This window comes from Microcaecilia unicolor, chromosome 4 (assembly GCF_901765095.1).
Source record: "Microcaecilia unicolor chromosome 4, aMicUni1.1, whole genome shotgun sequence".
Classification (NCBI taxonomy): domain Eukaryota; kingdom Metazoa; phylum Chordata; class Amphibia; order Gymnophiona; family Siphonopidae; genus Microcaecilia; species Microcaecilia unicolor.
In genome coordinates, this window is record NC_044034.1 from 254,051,914 (window position 1) to 254,075,792 (window position 23,879).

General features: G+C 44.7%; 1 protein-coding gene across 1 annotated transcript; it reads right to left on the minus strand.

The window, feature by feature from the left end:
- Positions 1-1,184: 1,184 nt before the first annotated feature.
- On the minus strand, positions 1,185-23,396 carry CREG2 (cellular repressor of E1A stimulated genes 2). The gene is made up of 4 exons (XM_030201434.1): positions 22,910-23,396; positions 15,391-15,560; positions 7,566-7,679; positions 1,185-2,286 (listed from the first exon to the last, which is right to left on the minus strand). The coding sequence occupies exons 1-4, from the start codon at positions 23,372-23,374 to the stop codon at positions 2,139-2,141; spliced, it is 897 nt and encodes a 298-aa protein (XP_030057294.1). The 5' UTR covers positions 23,375-23,396; the 3' UTR covers positions 1,185-2,138.
- Between the last annotated feature and the right edge of the window lie 483 nt (positions 23,397-23,879).

The window sequence follows — 23,879 nt, forward strand, 5'->3', positions numbered from 1 at the left end:
GAACATGTTCATTATAGACCAGGGGTTCTCAACCCAGTCCTCGGGGAAACACCTAGCCAGTCAGGTTTTCAGGATACCCACAATGAATATGCATAAGATTGATTTGCATGCCCTACCTCCATTTATCTTATGCATATTTATTATGGGTATCCTGAAAATCTGACTGGCTAGATGTGCCCGAGGACTGGGTTGAGAATCCCTGCTATAGATACATTGGGGCTAAGTTGATTATTTTCTTGCAATATGCAGATACAGACAGTTAAGTGGGAAGTGGACCAATGACTTCAGGACATAGAGACTGAGATGATATTCACGAAGCAAACTGTATTATAGATTCGACACAGTACTGTGTTTCGGCCACAGGCCTGCCTCAGGAGTCTTTAACAGCGTAAAAATGTTGTTTAAAAGGTTGTCCGTCTTGGGTAATGCACCAAGAAGATTAACACAGAAATGTCCAATGCTTTTTTGTCTCCAAAAAATCTTAAGGATCATTAAGATCAAATCTAGTGTAACGAAGAAAGAGGCTACTTGTGGTTACACTAGATTTGATCTTCATGATCCTTAAGGTTTTTTGGAGACAAAAAAGCATTGGACATTTCTGTGTTAATCTTCTTGGTGCATTACCCAAGACGGACAACCTTTTAAACAACATTTTTATGCTGTTAAAGACTCCTGAGCAGGGCCGCCGAGAGGGGGGGGGACAGGGGGGACAAATTTCCTGGGGCCCAGGCCTCCAAGGGGGGCCCGGCGCCGTAGTCCCACCCGCCACCGCCAACGGGCCCCTTCCACCTGAACCCCCGCCAGCAGAAGTGCTGTCTTCTGACTCCGGCGTGTGCAGCCCACACAAACGTGCTCCTCTCAGCTGATCTTCGCTGTACTCTGCAGGGCTTCTGTGCGTCTGACGTCCTGCACGTGCAGGACGTCAGACGCACAGAAGCCCTGCAGAGTACAGCGAAGATCAGCTGAGAGGAGCACGTCTGTGTGGGCCGCGCACGCCAGAGTCAGAAGACAGCACTTCTGCTAGCGGGGGTTCGGGTGGAAGGGGCCCGGCCCGATGGCGGAGGCGGGTGGGACTGTGGTGCTGGGCCCCCCTCGGGGGGGGGGGCGGCGACAACCTGGGGGTGGTGGCAGTGGGGCGGGGCCCAGGGGGTGGGCCCGGGGGCGGCCTTGTCCCAGGCCCAGCCCAGTTTCTCGGCCGCCCTGCTCCTGAGGCAGGCCTGTGGCCGAAACACAGTACTGTGTCGAGTCTACAATAAACTTTGATTCGTGAATATCATCTCAGTCTCTATGTCCTGAAGTCACTGGTCCACTTCCCACTTTATTTTCTTGCAACTTCGCTCGTGGGATTTAGCGTTCATCTACTCCTGTGGAAACTCTACCCCATTTGTTCATTTTGTGGATTCTGCTAGATTCTCAAATTAAAATATGCACATTAATTTTGCTTTGAAAATTATCCCTGGTAAACTAGACACACACATTTACTACTACTGTTCAGGGTACACAATTTCATGAGCTTTCAAAAGTATGCATGTAGGTACAAATTCTAAAACACCTCTGTCCCCAGGAAAACCTCCTCAACCTAAAGGTAAAATTGCATTGATGGGAATAAATTTACTTATGCTTTGGCTAGGCAATTTTATAAAAGCTATCCTTTACCCACGGAAATAGCTGTGAAAATTACCATCCCTGATTCAGAGATGATGACGTTAATGTTTAGCAAGTGCCAAGAAGATTTAAGCAATGCCTAGAATGATCTTTGCACGATTTTCAAAATGAACCATTTTTCTCGTTCCATGAGCTGAACAAGTGCGTTTCCTACACATGCAGCATGCACACAAGCTATTCTTTGGTCATACCAGTGCCAAAGTCAAATCATGGGAACTCAAAACCTTTTTTCAAGGAAAAATCCAGAAGGGATTGGATAATATCTCAAGGTATGAATACCTGTTACTGGTTCACAAAAGTTTATCAGCCTTCTGCTACATTTCTGGTCTAAAGCAGAGGGATGCCACAAGTTTTGAAACACTGTGCTGAACCCATTTGAACGCTGCTGAAAAATTAAAACTGGCTGTCTGCTATTCAAAAATCTTGTATTTTACAGTATTGTTTTCAGTGAAGACTCATTCTCCTGGGCTCCTTCAGGCTTTTGCAGGAGCTGCTTTGTAATAATCGTCCTTTGCAATGAAAGAAACTCCTCCGTACCTGTTCTGCAGACAGACATGCTCAATATTCATTTTCATGAAGAACCACTCATAGCTCTGAGGCCATCTCCTCATGACTGGGTGCCTGAAAGAATAAAAGGAAAGGCACGCGAAAATACACAGTATTTTCTAAGAAGTCTGGTATTTCTTATTTTAAATGTTTTAAATCTACATATTGTGAAAGATTTTGTGAGCCAGCAAAACCTCTATGCTGTGTTCTACGTACATCTGTCTGTAAGCAAAATCTGGTTGACCTTGTATATGGAAATTACTTCATGAATAAACATATTTTACTGGTTTAGAAGAGCAGCTGTTGCAATCAGCAATTTGTGGGAGGGAAGTAATTTCCAGATCTCCAAAAAAAGTATCAGATACAAGGGACATTAAAAGGCTGAGAGTCTGATAGTCAGCCAGTGGCGAACAGTGTGAAACCTTGAAATTCAACGCCGGGCCATATCCAAGCACCAGCATTCAATGTGTGAGTTTCTGGATCTGTCTAACGCATAGCCAGTTATGTGTGACATTCAGCACTTAAGCAGCTATGGGTTACCACATAAAGATAGGACTGACTTTTATGCGGTCCTATTTATGTGGTTAACCTGGCCGGTTAAGTGCTGAATAGTGGTACTTAACCAGCCAAGTGCTGACTCTGCCCCCGGAATGCCCCCCAAATAGTCGGCTTTCACTTTGGATATTTTCAGTTAAGTGCTGCTGAAAATTAGCAGTTAGCCCTGAACAGGTGATTTAATTTTGAGTATTGCCTTTTACTAAGGTGCGCCGAAAAATGGCCTGTGCTGGTGTAGACGCGTGTATTGGATGCGCGCAGGTCCATTTTTCAGCGCACCTGCAAAAAATGCCTTTTTATTTTGGCCGAAAATAGATGTGCGACAAAATTAAAATCGGCGTGCGTCCATTTTGGGCCTGAGACCCTACAGCCACCCATTGACCTAGCGGTAAGGTCTCACGTGTTAACCAGGTGGTAATGGTCTATGCGTGTACAATGCTAATTACTGCCCGGTTAGCACTGCATGATGGAAAATTTCCGTCGTGCTTAGTGGACCCTTGTGAAAAATGAAATTACTGCCCGGCCCACATGGTAGCTGGGCAGTAGTTCAAAACTGATGCATGTAGGATGCGCGTAGGTGCCTACGCGGCTTAGTAAAAGGGCCCCTAAATGTTTTTTCCACACATACAAAATGGGGGGAACCCTCTTTCATACATCTTGTCCTCAGAGATTCCATGGTCTGTTCAGTTGCATTTTTTACCGCAATTAGGAGTAACACAGTAAATGACGGCAGATAAAGACCCATACAGTCCATCCAGTCTGCCCAAAAAGATAAACTCATTTTACATGGTATGCGATATTTTACAACCTGAGTTTGATTTATCCTTGCCATTCTCAGGGCACAGACCGTAGAAGTCTGCCCAGCACTGTTCTTGTACTAAAAGTTCTATGTTTACTAAAGAGTATTACATTTTTGCACTTAACATGGGTTAACAAGCAAAAACATGCCTTAAGTATACTGATTCTGCAGTAACTGTTGGGAGTGTGTCCAACACTTGCCCTGCAGTTTTTGCACAGACAAATTTTCTAACATGCGTTCAGGTGTTATGAGCACTGATGCACTTAGGTGAACATTTGACAGTGTATGCTACCTATCGCATGCTGACTGCAGTGCGCAGTTCATGCCGAATCTCTGACCATGCTCATGCCCCACCCAGTCCCCACTCCATCCTGTGCTAAGCAGCTAGCTCTGGACTTTTACAGCAGTGTTTCCCAAGTCCAGTCCTGGAGTACCCCCTTGCCAGTCAGGTTTCAGGATATCCACAATGAATATGCATGACAGAGATTTGCATATAATGGAGGGCTTCCAGTCAAATAAACTCACTTAACACAAGACTAAAATATTATAGTTGCATGAATTCACTTGGGCTGCGTACCACATATGGAATACAAGAGCGTGGCTGCCACACAGAAATGTGGGATAATAAATAAAAATGATAAGGTGATACCTTTCCATTGGGCTAACACTGCTTGACTAGCTTTTGGGAGCTCAGGTGCTCCAAGGGTAGATGACTCACATCCTTGGTGGACAAGTGAACCTGATTCCAACCCCCAGCTCTAGTCTAGGGCTCAAAACAGTTAAAAATCTATAGGCCCCTGCTGCAAGATTCACCCCCTGCAAGCACCTTCCAATTCCAAGTGACTCCCAGGTCAGGGGACCCCCACAATTCCTCCTCCCCCTCCTAAAGCACATATCACCCCAAAATTACAGATCTTGTAGACATTAAGTGCTGCAGTTTTATTTGTAGCCTAGTGGTTAGTGCAGTAGACTTTGATCCTGGGGAACTGAGTTCGATTCCCACTGCAGCTCCTTGTGACTCTGGGCAAGTCACTTAACCCTCCATTGCCCCTGGTACAAAATAAGTACCAGAATATATGTAAACCGCTTTGAATGTAGTTGCAAAAACCTCAGAAAGGCGGTATGTCAAGTCCCCTTTCCCTTTATTTTATTTATTTATTTGTTACATTTGTATCCCACATTTTCCCACCTATTTGCAGGCAAGGCAAAGGGGATAACTTCTGGCCCCTACTGGACCTGGGGTGAATTGGGGTTTTTTTTTTTTTGAGGCAAATGAGAAACCTGTGGGGGAGGGGGGTCCCAAAACTGGGAGGAGTGGAAGAGATGGGGCTGGTAGGAGGAGTAGAAGTTGAAGGAAGGAGATTCCAATGTTTAATTACATGGAGTGCCAGACTGGGGATGGTGGGGGAATGGGCTTAATGACTTACCAAGAATGTGAGGCTTCCCTGAGGAGAAGGGCTCTGAATCAGGCCCAGCAATCCCTTAAAGCAGCTGCCATTGCTCTGCAATTTCAGCAAAGCAGGCCCATTAGAAAGTTATATGTCTTGCTCAAAGCAGCATGCAAAGCCTTTTTTGGAATGCTGATTTCCATACTTTAATGAACTACTTTGCAAAACTTTGCACCACAGTGGCTCATTAGTGGGGAACTTACATAAAATTGAATGTGATGTGAACATTTTACAAAAGTTTACTACCAGGAAGTGCATTTTTGAGAACGTACGTAGCAAAACATTCTTTGCATAAAAGAATGCAAAACGCCATAATTTTGGCAGCTAGGCATGGTTTGAGGCATGATAGGCACAGATTCTATAAAGGAATGTAGGCACATACTTTCCTTTATAGGAATACCAACTTAACAGATCATAAATGCGCATGAGAGTGTGGATCTAAGCTCTGGAGATACACACATAGGGCCACATTTTGGAGATACACACATAGGGCCACATTTTATATATGGCACTACGAGTTATGCCTATTAAATTGGGTGTGTGTGCACCCAATTATACGTTTTCATGTATATCAGCTGTCTTGGTCCTTGCGATCAGCCTCTTCTAATATGCTTGATGTTCCTTATTTTGAAGGCTGTTTTTCTTGATGAGTATAGGAACTAATTTTTTTCATATTGCAGGTCCAAGATTGTGGAATTCCCTACCTACTCAGCTTCGAGCCTTATGAAATATGAACAAATGTAAAAATGCTTTAAAAACTATTTTGTTCCAGCGAGCGTTTGATAACTCTTCTTAGGGCAAGTCTTGGACTGCTTGATCATAGCTGGACTTTGATGTTTGAGCAGATACTTTGCTCTGCTGTATGTCTGTGAAATATGTATTTTTATTATTATGAATTGTTCCCCGCTCAGGGGAACAATGTGCAGGTTATAAATTTTTTTAAAATAAATAAACGTGTGTAACTTAATTGAGTAACAAGCCGATCAGTACTGACAACTAGGTGATAACAACCAATTAACACTAATTGGCAATAATTAGGATTTACGTACATATATTCTATAATGATGTGCGCGTAAATCCTAACACGTGTACATATTTGGGGGCATGGATGGGGGGGGGGTTCTAGGGGCGTTCCCAAATGTTATTCTCGTTGATATAGAATATAGCCAAACTGCACCTAACTGTAGGCGCTGGCATTTAAGCCTGCTCATAGAAGGCCTACTTGCAGGCGCCTACAGTTAGGTGCATTTTTATGCCTAAGCGTGATTCTATAAAGGATGGATACTCCCTATAGAATCATGCTAAGCATGTTACATTTTTGGCACCAATTTTTAGGCACTACTTATAGAATATACCTATAAGTGGAGGAGTGGCCTAGTGGATAGAGCACCGGTCTTGCAATCCAGAGATGGCCGGTTCAAATCCCACTGCTGCTCCTTGTGATCTTGGGCAAGTCACTTAACCCTCCATTGCCTCAGGTACAAGCTTAGATTGTGAGCCCTCCTGGGACAGAGAAATATCCAGTGTACCTGAATGTAACTCACCTTGAGCTACTACTGAAAAAGGTGTGAGCAAAATCCAAATAAATAAACATATAATATTCTATGAGTTACATGTGTATGCCCACCTGTCAAACATGCACTATGAAAGATAAGCAACTATTTACAGGACAGCTCTTAGGCATATAAGACCAGATTCAGAAAATGGCACCCGTAAAAATTTGGCACAGAACACTATTCTACAAAAAAAATGCTCCGAGTTGAGTGCCCTTTACAGAACAGAACTTACAGACCATTCCCTCACCCAAATTTGGGCACCAGTATTTATACCAGCTGAAATCTGGTGTAAATACCAGCGCCCAACTCTTGGAAGTATTCCACAACTTCACATGCAAATTTCTGGAACATTCTTACCACGCCCCTAGCCACGCCCCCTTTTAAAGTTGCATGCTAAGGGATTTAGATGTGTGGGGTTACAGAATAGTGCACAGGAAGATATGTGTGCAAAATCTACCGTAATTAATGCCAATTAAGTGCAATGATTGTTGACATCAATTTATTGCTAGTTAATGGCTTGTTAGCTAATTAAAGCATCTTTGATCCGCCCACAAATTTTGGTGTGATATATAGATTTGGGGAGATAGTCAGCACATTATGCAAATATGTGCAAACACACTTGCATATATACTATTATTCTAAACATCTACATACGTAACTCGTGCATAAATGTTAGCACTTATTTTATAAAATTACCCCATGGGTGCTTTTTTTTTTTACACAAAGCACACTTTTGCAAATTGGCACCGCGCTTTAATACATTAACTCATAGTCTGAAAGGGAAGGGAGGGGAGGTGGAGGTTGATGGGTGATAGGCAGTAGCATTTTATAGTCTATTAGAAGGCCCAGATCTCTGTGAAGTCCTACCTTTTAGCCTCAAAGCATCAAATCATTTTAACTTTGAAAATCCTTACACTCCTGGACTGTTTTAAAGTTTCCTTTGAGTATCATGATCATAAAGGATGGGATGGGACAGTATTAATTTAAAATACAGACCTGGAAAACACTGCCTGCTTGGCAAATTCCATTTCTTCTGGAGGCACTGCTACCATCTGGCCCACGAGAATTAGCTGGGCACACCTGGGATCCTCAAACTCAATCACATTTTTCCTATAAGGAAGGAGCATTTTCCACAGATGACGACTTCTCAGTCATTTTGTTATCTAGATGCTTATATGTAGCAAAATAAATAAATAAAATAAAAATCAACTCACAGAAACCAGTTCTAAGGATACAAAAAACCTCTACAACCAACCTGTAGTAGGAATGGAAAACATACACAAATATCGAGACTTTTAGCAAATTTCATTTTGCCTTTTAGTTCCATATAATCTCTACCATACCCTCCAATAACCTGAATGCAAAACTGATCAGCAGCGACTGTAGGGTTACCATATTTGCCATGAGAAAAAAAAAGGACACAAAATATCACTCTGCCCCACCCCGTCACACCTGGCATATACCTGAAAGCCCAAAATTGCCTAAACCCCGCTGCCAGGTCCCCTTTCACACCACTTAGTTATGCCTCTGCTCCCGTGGCCTAACTTAAGAAACCCTGGTGGTCTAGTGGCCTCTTCAGGGTCAGGAACAAAGTCCAGTAATTCCTGCCCGGTGCCGCTCTTCCTTCAAAATGGCTTCCAGGACTTCCAGCAGCAGTCTCGCAAGACTGTCGCAGGAGGTCCTGGCAGCCATATTGAGATTGATCCAGCTTATGCTTCTTCCAATCTCCAGTCCCTCCTGCTTATGCTGGTTCCAATCTCAATATGGCCGCCGGGACCTCCTGCGGCAGTCTCATGAGATTGCCACTGGAAGTCCTGGAAGCTATTTTGAAGGAGGTGCCAGGAGCGAGTGGGGATTTTTCCTGCACCCACTACTCACCAAAGACATGGTAGGCCCAGAAAGGGGCTCCCGCCGGGGGAAGGAGTAGATTTGCAAAGGGGCTGCCTCTGTGGGGGGGGGGGGGGGGGGTCATGAGGGGAGCTACTGCCAAGGGTTGGGTTCAGGAGGGGAGCTGCTGCTGCTGCAGCTGGTGGGTGTGTCCAAGAGGGGGCACTTTTAGGTTGTTGGGGGGGGGCGACCAGTTTTGTTTTTGTCTTCTGTTTCGGCCGATACCAAGCGACCGATTTTGGTTGCAGATTCAGTTTCAGAAACCAACGATCCTGGTTTCGGTCGAGGTCTAGTCTGGGACTGCTTTGCACGAGACTAGGGCCATGCAAAAAAGTAAACTTGTGTTCCCCATTTCAGAAGAGGAGTGCACGTCTATGTTAGGATTTACATTGTTTTCTACTGCAGAATTGAAGGGAGATCACCTACTTAATCCCCCATTAGTTCATGTGCCCCCCCCCCCCCCCCCACCAAAAAAAAAAAAAATCTGGCATGAGATACTAGGTACTTTGACAGCTTTGGGAAAAATAAATGTCTATGGCAGCAGTTCTATAGATTGATGCCAAAAAGAGGCACACTTAACACCAATTGTATAATAGCTTAAAGGTGCGCTTTAGATTACTAGAATAAAGCTGCACTGACATGCCAAAAGTTAGGTGCACCTACTTATTATAGGTGAATGTTTGGCATAAATGGGCGTGTCTCAGTGTACCATGCAACGCGTGCAACTGAGAGCATTCTGTAACTTGCACATGTTTGGCAACACACCTATGGCTCGCCCATGCTCTGCCCACTTGTACACACTCCTTGGCAGTTGTTCGCTAAACAGTTTAAGTGCACTGTAGAATAGTACCTAACACACCAATCACGCACTTAAGCGCTACTTCTGTAAACTAGGCACGCTATTGGCGCCTAAATGTAGATATCAGCTCTTTATGTTTTTAAACTAGCTGACGTAAACATTTACATGCCACATGTGACGTCTGTGTTACATAAGTACATAAGTATTGCCATACTGGGAAAGACCAAACGTCCATCAAGTCCAGCATCCTGTTTCCAACAGTGGCCAATCCAGGTCACAAATACCTGGCAAGATCCCCAAAAAGTACTAAACATTTTATACTGCTTATCACAGAAATAGTACATTTTCTCCAAGTCCATTTAATAATGGTCTATGGACTTTTCCTTTAGGAAGCCGTCCAAACCTTTTTTTAAACTCCGCTAAGCTAACCGCCTTTACCACATTCTCTGGCAACGAATTCCAGAGTTTAATTACGTGTTGCCATTTGATAACATACTGTGCTTGTGTTGATCTGTTGATATTTTAGACATTTATGAATCTAAAGTGGATGCTCCTGTTGCATGTCACCGGCACATTAACATCCATTTCTCCGTGTACTTTAGAACAGGCTCTGGGTCGGCAGATCAGGGCCACCGAGAAACAGAGCTGGGCCCAGGGCAGGGCTGCCGCAGTCGCCCCCCCACCCCATACCTTCCTGCATCTTCTCCTCCCTCGGTCTGTCACTCTCCTGCTCCTATGTGCTGGGACCCAGGTTATCACGTTAACACAGTCATCCAGGTCCCGACACACAGGAGCAGGAGAGAGACAGACTGAGGGAGCAGAACCTTCTGGCATCAGGTCCACCTTGGAAACCGGGCCCGGGGAATCTTCCCCCCCCCCCCCCCCCGGTCTTTCCTTCTCGGTGGCCATGCAGCAGATCCTGCTCTAAAACACTAGCGAACTCGAGACATCCCAACTTGAACGTCTCAATTTCAACTTCTAAAATTACACTTTTAAGGTTTTTTTTCCATAAATTGGCCATCAAAAAAATAAATTGTGATCTCATCTAGCCAGGGGCAGATTTCCCAATGGGCAGAGTAGGCGACTGCCTATGAGCAGCTGCCTGTAAGGGAGCAGCCATCCTGCCACTGAAAGCCTTCCCTGGCATTCTAAGTGGCACTTCTGCACAGCCCCATAATTATGTTTGATGGCTGGCCAACTTGATGTCATTAGAACTCGCCCCCCCCCCCCCCCCCCACCAAACAGGCCCAGTGTAACATATGAGTTTGAAGGGAGATTTTACCCAGCCAGCCATGATTTTGGGGAGGAGGGAGCCAGCCAGCTGTCTCAATTCCTAGGGGCAGCGGGAGGGTAAATCTGCCACTGAATTTAGCACAGTGATTTAAAGGCTGTTTTTATTACACTCCAGAACAGGTGGATCAGGAGCTGTTTATACTCATGTGTAAACCTCTGTTTGTAACCAATGCATTACTGTCACCTTGCAAATTTCCTCAGCACAGATGCTCAAAATGTTCTCTTTTGCACATTTCTACTTGTATTTTAGAAGGCAGTCCTTCACATTCCTGTCACCTAGCTCAGGAAATGTAGGCTATGGATTGGGATTTACTTTGCAGGAAGAGTCTGAGGAAAACAAATTGTTGAAATTGGAAGATGTGTCATGATATCACGGCATATTTTCAAAGCACTTATCCATACAAAGTTCCATAGCTTGTAAGTCTAAGTGCTTTGAAAATGAGCCCAGAATTCATTTTGGAGGTGCAGATTGGTTTTTTAATATATAATTGTTATTAAAGCAGCATCAAGGATCACAAAATTAAACAATGTACATATTTCAAATAAATGAACAATAAACCACACGGTAGATATTGGTGAGGTGACAACTGAACAATTTGATTACTGGTCTTCCAAATTCTGTTTTACAGTTCAAGGCAGTTCTCCTTCTGCACAATACTGGAAACAGAAGACACACGTCCTCTCCAGCATGCAGTCACACACCTCCCCCTTTCCCAGAACTATTTTTGTGCATGCCGCCATCTAGAGAGACCAAATTATCTTCTCATCTCTGTGGTATGTCTGGCAGCTTTTCAGCATCAAAGAAAAAGATCTCTGCAGTCAACATCCTTGAACACAGGAGAACTTTTCAAGTGTCAGGAGCCCACTTGTATTCTTTTTATTGTTGTATACGTCTCATATATTCAAAAGTGCAAGACAAAAGGGAGGGAAGATGGTCTTATTTTGCAGCCCTTTCCTAATAATTCCTTTTTTCTCCGCTGCCGCCGCAAACTGCACAGATTTCATTGTATTGTCTACAATGACACTTAGATCTTTTTATTGAGTGCTAACTCCTAAGGTGGACCCAAGCATCATATAATTATGATTTGGATTATTCTTCCCAATGTGCATCACTTTGCATTTGTCCACATTAAATTTCATTTGCCATTGGAATGCCCAGTCTTCCAGTTTCCTAAGGTCTTCCTGCAATTTTTCACAATCCACATGTGCTTTGACAACTTTAAATGTGGAAGATCTTCTCCTTTTCCCCCTTGTCCAGTTGGGTCACCTTATAATTGACAGGTCCCATCTTTTCTACAACTGCATAAGGACCCTGCCACTTGCATAATAATTTACTCTCTGAAGAGGGTAAAAGGACTAAGACTGTATCCCCTGGCTGGAAGGTTCTCTGTACCGCTTTCTGATTGTAGGCTCGGGCTTGACCCACTTGAACCTTTTCCAAGCAGAGCTTGGCTGCCTCACCGTCTGTCCTGCATGGTAAACACTTATTCAGCCAAATTGCTCCCTGGGCTTGGTTCCTCTTCTCAAGCTTCCCAAACCACATCCAGGATCCCTCTAGGTCTCCTCCCAAATAGCAGCTCAGAGACAATCCTGTCAAACTCTGGGGTACCTCCCGGATGGCAAATAGTATCTACAAGAGTAAAGAATCAAAGTTGTTCCCATCTTCGTCCACAAACTTCTTCAGCATCTGCTTGAGAGTCTTGTTGAAGCGTTCCACTAGATCATCCGTCTGTGGATATAAACGAATGTCTATAAGGCCTTTACCTTAAGCAGGGCACACACTTGCTTCATGACCCTGGATATAACGGTGGTTCCTTGATCAGTCAGTATTTAAGTAGGAATCCCCATCAGGGAAAAGACTTCTCACAGCGCATTGGCCACAGTGGTAATTAATAACCAGGATATATTTGGTACCATGGGTAGTTCATTCCATTGGTCCCACAAAGTCTATAGCCACTCTCTCAAATGGGGTATTGACAATGGGCATGGGCACAAGAGATGCAGGTGGAACCCTCACAGGACTACTCAGCTGGCGGGTTGGGCAGAACTGACAGAAGAGCTCAATATGCTTGAATATACCCAGCCAGAAAAACTGGGCCAAAATCTGCTCCCAGGTGTTCTCCTCCCTCAGGTGACTGTGGGCTAATTGCATTACCTGCCTTCCGTAGGGTTGAGGGACAATAGTTGCTCTACTGCTTCTCCCTTCAGGGTTCCCTCGGCTACCCTATACAAGTCATTCTGTTTTATAAAATATGGGAGTGCTACCTTAGAGGGGTCCTGGTTGTCCATGGGATTCCCATCTACTAAAACAACCCTAGCTTGGGCTGTTCTAAGGAACTCATCCTCTGACTGTGTCCTTTTAAACTTTCTTGTAGCTCCTTCTCTACTTCATTCGGGTAGGCTGTCTAAAGGATCTGGGGTGTCCAGACCGCAGTCTTCCCCTGGCTCTGGATCTCCATCCACTGTGGCTCCTAGATTGAGAGCAATGTAGTTTCTCGGGGGGGGGGGGGCAGTTTTGGGCAGCAGATCTCATCGGCTGGCAGGGACTGGGCATCCCCACCAGCAAAGGTAAAATTATTAATGCAGTGGCAACAGCAGCAGAGGGGAGAGGGGGAGTAGAGAGAAAATACATTGCCCCCCCCCCCCAGTCCTCCCTTGAGCCCCTCCAAAAGTTGAAACCTGGCTACACCCCTGCCTGTTATAAACCAAGCCTTTGTGGTGGTTACATTGAAGGATTTGTTGCGTTAATTGACCTGCCTGCCTAAGATAGAAGACAGGCTTATGTTATGAAACCCAATTTCATGAAAAAGCACAACACCTATATGCCACCATCCCCTGAGAGCTGTTGCCCTGCATGGTCACATCCTGGGTCCTTGCAATAGCACCAGAGTATTGTGATACCCTGGTTGAGAACCACTGGTCTAGAGACAATCCAGGAGTGTGGAAGAGAGAGGAGGTACAGTGCTTTGCTGGTGAAAGGATATATAGGGAATCTGGAGGCTTTCAGGGATTCAGTGACTCCCATGTTCCCCCTTTTCTAGGCAAGACCTCTTCACATTTGGAAGTCTTAAGACAGAGCGGGGTTCTCAACCCAGTCCTTGAGTCACACCTAGCCAGTTAGGTTTTTGAGATACCCACAATGAATATGAATGAGATAGATTTGCATAAGGAAGCAGTGCATGCAAATTATCTCAACAAAAAATTAAAATGTAATTCAAACCACCACTCTTCACAAGATAATATAATGAACTTTTCTTGAATTATATATTTTTTAATTATAACATCATATAAATATAAATGTAAAAGGAGGAAAAAGATCTCAGTAGACTTCTACCATCATACAAAAATGATAGAGACCATACAAAATTATCATTCATTGGTCAAAAAATCTCATTGATTTTATTCAAACAGGCTAATAGCCACACATCAAAATCCAATAGTCCTGACACTGTCCTCCCCAAAAATTTATAAACAAAATATCTCAAGGACAAAAACAAACAAAAAATAACAATTTTACCAACTAAGGGCCCCTTTTACCAAGCTGCGGCAAAAAGGAGCTGCTGCTGCCGTTGCGTGTTTTACACGCGCGCTGAGGCCCACTATTACCACAGCTGATAAACAGGAAGTCTTGCTTTCCTACAGAAAATGGACATGTGGCAAGTACAGCACTTGCTGCACGGCCATTTTGGGGGGAGCCCTTACTGCTACCCATTGAGGTGGCGGTAAGGGCTCCCGCATTAACCTGACGTTAACCAGGCAGCACTCGGCACTGCCCAATTACCGCTGGGTACACTCCGGTGCTAAATTTTTGTAGCACCAGAAATGATGGTGTGCTAGGGGTGGGAAGTACTGCCAGGCTGCTGCGATAGCCTGGCGGTACTTCCTGTATAGCGAGTGGTCATCCCGCATTGGGCTTACTGCTGCTTAGTAAAAGAAGCCCTAAAGCAGCAATGAAAAATTTATCTGGAGCTGACTGAGGCCTTCTGTTTCACTTCAAGGCTTCATCAGGAGTGTCCAAACATAAAGTCACTTGACACTATATAGTCTCATTTGCCCATACAAACTCCATTTCATAACAGCAGGGCTTTTTTTGAGGGGGTACTTGGGGGTACTGAGTATTGGCACCTTTTCCATTGTCTGCTAAAATTGACCCATGGTCCCCAAGTTTTAATGAAAGAGCTCAGGCTCTACACACCAAATCTGCCTTGTCATAGATTCTGTGACTGGTTGCAGGGGGCCTGGCTGTTGTGGGGTGGGTCCCTCAGAGATCACCCCACCCCCGAAGGGTGGCTTGGCATTTGAGTACCGGCACCTTTTTCGCTAGAATAAACGCACTGCATAACAGTGTTGTGCACATTTGTTGTTCTTACCATTCCATCTTGATTTTGTGTTTGGTTGCAAATTAACTCATGTATTTTCATTGTAGATATTTTGAAAACCAGGCTATCTTGGTATATTCCAAGGTTCGGGTTGAGAACCCCTGAGCTAGAGGGTTGGCAACTGGAGAAGACATATGCAGTACAGAGAGATAATTATCTGGATCACTTCTGCGGGATTTGAAAATAGAATCCACTGTGGGATTCATGTCCCTGATTATGCTTCAATGGGAGGGGAGTGGCGAATGGACAGCAACACCACCCATTTGAGTTGGATTACACTGGAATCATTTTATCTCTAAACAAAAAAGATGCCTTTCATGTTCTGGTGCCAGAAATCTAAAACTTGCATTAATCCCATTTTGATTCATTTAGATTTGACCTATATATTTTCAGAATCTATAGGCAGCTCATGCATAAGAGACCTTTTGCTTACTTGGACTCTATTAAAGTAAACCATGAGTACCTGCAGTAATCGTATTCTGCCTCTGGCAGGGTCAGCGAAACCGTAGGGTTCTTCATCAGGTCGGTTACGGCAGCACCCTTTGAACTCATGTAAAAGAAAGGAATTCCAGTGCTGTTGTCTGTAGGACCATCACTAAAAGCTGTAAAATGCCCAAATGGCACACCTTGCATCTGTTGAAAGAAAAACATAACAACAAATTTTATATTTAAAGAATTTAATTAGAGTCATTCAAAGCTTAACAATTATGCAAGAGAACAAATTGTCATTATAACATGAATGCCCCAATTTTCCAACAATTCCGATCCCACTCCCTCCCTAAACCCAACCCCAAACTGGTGCTAAATCTGTTGGAACTAAGAATTTAGAATTCTACCACGAGCCACTGGGGTCAGGGAATCCCAAAATGGGGACCATATCTGACAAAAAATGTCCCGCTTAAAAGAGGATAAATCACCAACTCCCCTGTGTTCCAACACACAAGGCTGCCACTGCTGTAAGGAGGGAGCGTCTGCTAATAGCCAATATTGCAAAATAACCCGTTTGGCAATAATAACTACTCGTTTTAAAAAGGGCCTCAACCCCTTGGGTAAAAATGGGGAAAAAGTAAAAAGATCGAATAGTTGGTGGGGGTTTGGATGCCAATTTACCTTCCAAATTAATGACACATGGGTGCACACTCGCCTCCAAAATTCCAAAATACTACTACTACTACTACTATTTAGCATTTCTATAGCACTACAAGGCATACGCAGTGCTGCACAAACATAGAAGAAAGACAGTCCCTGCTCTAAGAGCTTACAATCTAATAGACACAAAATAAATAAAGTAAGCAAATCAAATCAATTAATGTGAACGGGAAGGAAGAGAGGAGGGTAGGTGGAGGCGAGTGGTTACAAGTGGTTACGAGTCAAAAGCAATGTTAAAGAGGTGGGCTTTCAGTCTAGATTTAAAGGTGGCCAAGGATGGGGCAAGACGTAGGGGCTCAGGAAGTTTATTCCAGGCGTAGGGTGCAGCGAGACAGAAGGCAGTAGTGGAGTAGGGGGACAAAACCAAAACATATGACCCAAGTCCGCAGGGGAGTCGGAACACTTCAAACATACATCGTCGGCTCTTAATGAGGTTCTGAAGGCTCTGTGTGAAGATATATACATTCGCATAATGAACTTCTAGTGAATTTCTCTATACATCACACTTTCCGTTAATGTCTGAATACCTAAAAGACAGGTTTTCAATTTATGACCCTCTGCCCCATTTACTAGCTAAGATTTTATAATCAAACTCCCCTAAGTTATCCCGGAGCCCAGCATGATAGTATTTAAGTGGGATAGATAATTGGGCATCCAGTCCCAGGATGGTGAGAAATTTTTCTCAAACCTCAGGAGTTAAAGAATTGGAAGGGAGCGATCTAATGTAATGGCGTATCTGAAAAAAGGAAAAGTGATCGCTCTTCCCCAGCCTATATTCTTTTTGCAAACATTCTAGGGACTTAAAGGAGCCATCTTCTGTATATAACTGGTTTATATATAATAGCCCCTTGGTCACCCAATCCACAAAATTCCAGTAAGTGGGGCCTATCGTGAAATCTACCGAGATTGGAGAACTGCGTATTCCATTTACAATTAGGGATGCCTTGGTTTAGAGTAAAGTGATTGAATAACCTGTAAAAACCATCCCTCAATGCCCACATATTTCAACACAGAAAAAAAGGTAGTCCCAACATACCTTGTCAAAAGCTTTCTCTGCATCCAAGCTCACAAGAAGCAGAGGCTCTTTGATAATACAACTTTGCGAAATGGCAAACAGACTTCACGTACGTTAATTGAAGATTAGTGGCCTCGGACAAAACCCACCTGACCATCCCCCACTATAGATGTAATATAAGATGCAAACCTATCTGCCAAAACCCAAGATAAAATCTTTAAATCCATATTGATGAGAAATATCGGTCTGTACGAGTCAGGACAGTCCAAAGAATTCCCTGGTTTAGGCAATAATGTAATCAAAGCTTCATTTGAGGTTGCTGGGAAGGAGCCAGATGATATCGAAGCATCAAAAAAGGCTTATAGTGGGCCACATATTTGCAAACTCATAATTTGATAATATTCGGCCGCAAACCCATCAGGGCCTGGCTGGCGCTGTACCCCTTTTAAGAGATTTAACCACACGCTGGATCTCTTTCGCTCTTAAAGGTGCATTCAGTTGTTCCTGGGCCTCAGAAGAAAGATGTGGCATCCTAGAGTCTTCCAAATAATCTAAGATGGAAGGACTAGAATAGGATTTGGGTGCTGAATATAAGGAGGAAAAATAATCATGAAACAATTGAGCAGTGTCTGGAGATAGGCTTACACGTGAACCATCAGAGCCTAGTAAAAATGGGTTAAAGCGATTCCCGGACCAAGACTTTGTAACTTTTGCTAACAATTTACCAGACTTGTTATCAAACCTATGAAAAACGAAAGAGCGATGGAAGAGGTGTTTTTTGGTACGCTAATGGATCAATGAGTTTAAGGCTGCAAGCTCCGGTGGAGGTGTGGTATGCTAAGATGAGAGCATTTGGGGAGAATGAGTGCCGCATTTACTCTAACGCATCAAAGCTTGCTACTATACAATATCATAGCATGTGGATGAAATGTTTAAGAGTGTTATCTTTACAAGGGGATGTAGAGGAGGGGGAGGGTGGGAGGGGGTGTATGGGGTGTGACTGTTGGGCAATGGAATGGGATAGGATGGTGAGAATGGAGGATGACTCTGGGGGATCAGGATAGGAAGAGGGGGGAAAATGGAAAATACAGTGTGTGGTGTGAGCCATGCGGGTAAACATTGTTTAATTGACATGGAAGGTTCAGCTTGCGATTTCTGTGTTTTCAAGTATAATTGCAATTTGTAAGTTTAAAGTGCCTGCGAGCACACATTGATGTACTGTGTTTATAAAAAAAAAAAAAAAAAAAAAAAAAAAGCCTGCAAGCCTCATGAGTTAAGGAGGAAGGCACAGCCAAGTGGTGAACCATCAGAGCCTAGTAAAAATGGGATAAAGCGATTCCCGGACCAAGACTTTGTAACTTTTGCTAACAATTTACCAGACTTGTTATCAAACCTATGAAAAACGAAAGAGCGATGGAAGAGGTGTTTTTTGGTACGCTAATGGATCAATGAGTTTAAGGCTGCAAGCCTCATGAGTTAAGGAGGAAGGCACAGCCAAGTAGGTGCGCTTCGCCACTTTGTATTTACGCTCCAAATGAATTATTCTCTGAGATAATCTACGCACTCGGGCGCACATATAGGAGACAATTGGGCTCATTTTCGAACGAGAAGGATGCCCATCTTTCAATATAAATCGGAAGATGGGCGTCCTTCTCACAGGGTCGTTCAAATCGGTATAATCGAAAGCCGATTTTAGACGTCCCCAACTGCACTCCGTCGCAGGAATGGCCAAAGTTCAAGGGGGCATATCGGAGGCGTAGCGAAGGTGAGACTTGGGCATGCCTAACACAAGGACATCCTTGACCCATAATCGAAAGAAACAAGGCTGTACCTGACGAACACTTGGACGACTTTACCTGGTCGTGTTTTTCTTACGACCAAGGCACAAAAAGGTGCCCAAAATGACCAGATGACCATCGGAGAGAATCGGGCATGACCTCCCCTTACTCCCCTAGTGATCACTAACCTCCTCCCACCCTCAACAAACATCTTTAAAAATATTGATTGCCAGCCTCAGATGTCATAATCAGGTCCATCACAGCAGTATGCAGGTACCTGGAGCAGTTTTAGTGGGTGCAGTGCACTTCAGGCAGGCAGACCCAGGCCCATCCCCCCTACATTTATGGAGGAAACAGCGAGCCCTCCAAAACCCACCACACCCACATCTAGGTGCCTCCCTTCACCCTTAAGGGCAATGGTAGTGGTGTACAGTTGTGGGTAGTGGGTTTTGGGGGGCTGAGCAAACAAGGTAAGGAAGCTATGTACCTGGGAGCAATTTATGAAGTCCACTGCAGTGCCCCCTAGGGTGCCCAGCTGGTGTCCTGGCATGTCAGGGGGACCAGTGCACTAGAAATGGTGGTTCCTCCCACGACCAAATGGCTTGCATTTGGTCGTTTCTGAGATGGACGTCCTTGGTTTCCATTATTGCAGAAAATCAGAAACTACCAAGTCTAGGGACGACCATCTCTAAGGACGACCAAATTTCAGGATTTGGGCGTCCCTGATCGTATTATCGAAACGAAAGATGGACGTCCATCTTGTTTCGAAAATACAGGTTTTCCCACCCCTGGATCGGGACATTTTGCGAGGACGTCCCTTTCGATTATGCCCCTCCACGTCACCCTTTAACACTGCCTTCGATGTCTCCCAATACAATTAGGGCTCTGACTCATGACCAGAATTAACTTCTGCAAATAAGGACCATTTCTGGTGTAAATAATCCCGAAAGTGGGTGTTGTTCTGTCCTCTGACAGCCTTGCACTAGTTTATAATGTGATTCTAAAATGTGTGTAATGCTTTTACTGTTATTCTCATTTCTAAGGACTTTCACTACTGCAGTTTCCTCTGCAAAGATATGTGAGTAAGGCATTATGTGTAATGTAGTTCACAGGCAATGCAACCACAATTATGAGGCTGCCCAGACCTCTTTTCTCGCTCAGCCAAGCTTGGCTCCTGTGTCTACTTGATAGGTCAGCCAGGTACGACCTTTCCCTCCAATTGAGAGCCGTCCTCTAGGACCACCCCTTGCTACCCGATGGCAGGCTCTGTCCCCAATGGTCTTTACCTGCTCCTCCCTGAGCCTGTGTAAGGCTTTCTGACTTCTTTGTCCCTTCAGCCATGAGGCATTCACCATCTTGATTCAGGCAGCACTGTCCTGCTGAAACTCCCAATGAACTTGGTTTTTTATCTTGAAAATATCTCCTCCCTAATGAGATATTGCACATTCCAGCCACCCAGCTTTGAACCACTTCTATCTGCTCAACTATTTCTCACCTGCAATAAAGCTACCTCTCTTCAGATCTCCACCTCCAACCACTGAAACAGCTCTAAGGATTACGGAGTCTCTGTGCCCTGGAGCAATACTTCTGAACATCTGACTGTGAATCAAGTACCTGTGATTTATTCAATAAAAGAGACTTCATAAAAATAATAGAAACTCCAGTCCAGGTGTGACTGGTGTGCCAAGGTTATACTCCAAGATATTGAGACTTTAAGTTAACAAGCCTCAAGAGTATTGAACAGGTGTCACCAAACAAATAAGAAGGAAGCCTCCACTGACAACGTCGAAGTCGTACGGAGCCTAAGTCCATATCCACCGAAACTATAGTATGGTCAGAAACTTCCATGGGACCAATCTCAGCATGCATAATCTGAGGAAAGAGGGTGGCATCCATGAGAATATAATCTAGGCGCGACCAACTGCCATGAGCCCGAGAATGATGAGTATAGTCATGAGTGTCAGGATTCAAGAGGCGCCAGGGGTCTACTAAATGAAGTGCTTTACATAGATAAGGCAAACCCCTTTCCCTGCCCACTGCCATTCCAACTAAAGGGGAAGAGTGATCCTACTGGCCATCCATAACCTGATTGAAATCCCCCATAATGATCCAAGGAGCAGTAGAGTGCTGAACGCCCAACCTTACCACATGTTGAGAAAAGGAGTGATCATAGACATTTGGCCCATAAATGTTAAGTAAGAAAACTTCTTGGTCCACAATGTTCAGATGCAGTAAAAGATATCTCCCATTACTAATCACTCACCACCAAATGACATCCACCTTAATTCCCATCTCTCCATTCTTCCTCCATTTACACCCTCATTCTGTACCAATAAAGTTCCGTAACCTACCTCTCTCTGACTGCCTGAGGCATTGCCTATCCTCCTGTTTCACACCACTGGAACATCTCTCTCCACATTCAAGAAGCATACAAAAATCACACCAAAAATCCCAAACACCCCACGTTACTCAATCCAACTCACATACAACTCCCAACCACCCAGAACACATACAGTAAAAGTATGGAAATCCAGATGCTGGAAATCTAGACCACCTGAGAATCTGGACACTTTAAATTTGCGTGCCAACCGCCCGAGAAGCCGGACGACCTGCCCAAGAATCCAGACTCCTTCTTACCCTTTACGATACAGCTTCTTTCTCGCCATTCCCAGCCCTGCATGCTTTCCCTCCATTCCCAGCCCTTCACTCACTCTCCCAGGCCCCCAAGGCCCCCTCCTGTTACTACGCCTACGCCTTCCTTCCCTCCCCCCTCCTTCCCCACATGCTCTGGCATCTTTCACTCCAATTCTGGCCCTGCCCGCTTGCTCTCTCTCTCTAACCTGCCTTGAAGTTTTTGCAACACCAGCGGCAGCCTTACTCACCGGCTGCCTCCAGCATGCACAGGGGTTTTCTCCTCTGACCCGCCCCTTTTGATGCAAATTCTTGTCTTTGGAAGGGGTGGTACGGGTCAGAGAGGAAAGGCTCAATGCATGCTGGAGGTATCCAGTGAGTAAGGCTGTTGCTGCCGCTGCCACTGTGAAGACTTCAGGACAGGTTAGAGAGAGCAAGTGGGCAGGGCCGGGAGTGGGGAATGAGGTGAGGGGAAGATACTGGACTGTGCGGGGAGGGAAGGAAGGGGGGAGGTGTAGCCATGGAGGGAGGGCCTTGGAGGCCTGGGAGAGTGAGTGAAGGGCCAGGAACGGAGAGAGAGAGAGAGAACGCAGCTCCTTAGGAGACCTTTCCATGCATCCATAACTCATTCTGTGATTACTCTAACAAGAGTTTTGTCCTGAGACTTAGGGTCTTTTCAGGTGAGTGAGTGTGGGGAGGGAATAAAGAAAGAAAGAAGGGGGAGGTATAGCCACGAGGAGGAGGGGAAGGAGGCCTGGGAGAATGAGTGAAGGGGCAGGAATGGAGGGAGAACCTGCAGGACCGGGAACAGAGGGCTACCTAAAAATCTGGACTGACCTGATCCCAGGCAGTCCGGATTTTTGGACTTCTACTGTATAATTATTACCACTCAAATAAAAAATATAATAAAACTAGACATATCAATTAAAAAAAAAAAACTCCACTGCACCCAAAGGTTCTCAGGAAATTCATTTGCTCTTTGTGACTATTCACAAAAACAAACAGTGAGACAAAGACCTGCATTTGTTTCCATTTCTCAGCAAAATCAGTGAAATGGGGACAATAGCTGGTAAGATAAGCTGTTCTCTGAGCGATGCCTTTGAATCACAAGCACACATCCTTTGCATCTTATGAGCAAGGCTACAAAGATACTTGGTAAATGGCATCCTTGTGAAGCAACAACTGTATCAGTAACAAGGACAGATATAAACAGCTCATATTAAATATAAGAATCAGGATTTGTAAAGCAGCAGAGAAGGGAATCACATATTGTCTTTTTTTTCCCCACAGAATGATGTAAAGAATAAATCTAAAGCAAAACCCAAACAGCTGATTCATTTATTGTGAAAGGGGGAAAAAAAAGTGTTCCAATTCCATATACCTGGAACAAATCTAAAACAATCACTTACCTTATCTTGGACGGACAGTGTAGTCAAAAAGCCCCAGCCATGATAATGGGCAAGGAATCGGGCGACTCTGGCTAAATGTTCATGAAGGGCTGAGGGAGGATAAGGGGAGATGCCTTTCTCATGGCCACTTTCTTTCTTGTATGAAAACATCCTGGAGGGTGAGGTGACCTGTTTGGACCTACCAGGCCCCTGCCTGCCCTTCACCTCCCCATCTTCTTTGTAAACGGAGGCCGGATAACTCTGCTTCCAGATGCTGGTTCTGTCTTCTAAAAGAGAAGGGAGAGCCTCCTCATTTGAGGAGATGTCTAGTTCTTCCTCCACCTCGTTGGTGACTGACCAGGAGACTGAGTTGACTATGACATAACCTGGAGCAGGCACAGGAACTGTGCTGCAAAGGACCAGGCAGAGAAGCCAGGCTATCAAGGCTCTTTGCCTCAACAGAACATGACAGCAGCATGCAGACATTTTGCAATAAGCAGTTCATACTGAGCTGTACACTCTGAGGTTTGCCATGTAGGTTTGGAGGGCAAGCAGTGCCCTCTTGTGGTAAAATCTGGCACACATGGAATTCAGTTCACTTTTAATACAATAATTCTTCTTCGGTAACTGGAAGGTTTTACCGATTATGGATGAATAAAATTGATGAACATTATCATGATTGGACTGTTTGTGTTTATTCACAGTCTTGAACATTTGAAATTTGGTGACTTCCACCCAGGGCCGGTCAAACCCGGTAAGCACCGCAGGGGGGCGCCTGCCTTCAAGGGCGCCGCCATACCGCGCCACTCTTGGTGCTTTAAATCTTTAATTTACCTCAGTTCCAGCAGCCGCATCATTTGAAAGCCCTGCCCTGTCTCTAGCCTTCCCTCCCTTCGTTAGTTCGTTCCGCAGTCCCGCCTTCTGACGTCATTTCCTCGAGGGCGGGACTCTGAGGGAACGAACTCACGAGGGAAGGAAGGCTAGAGACAGG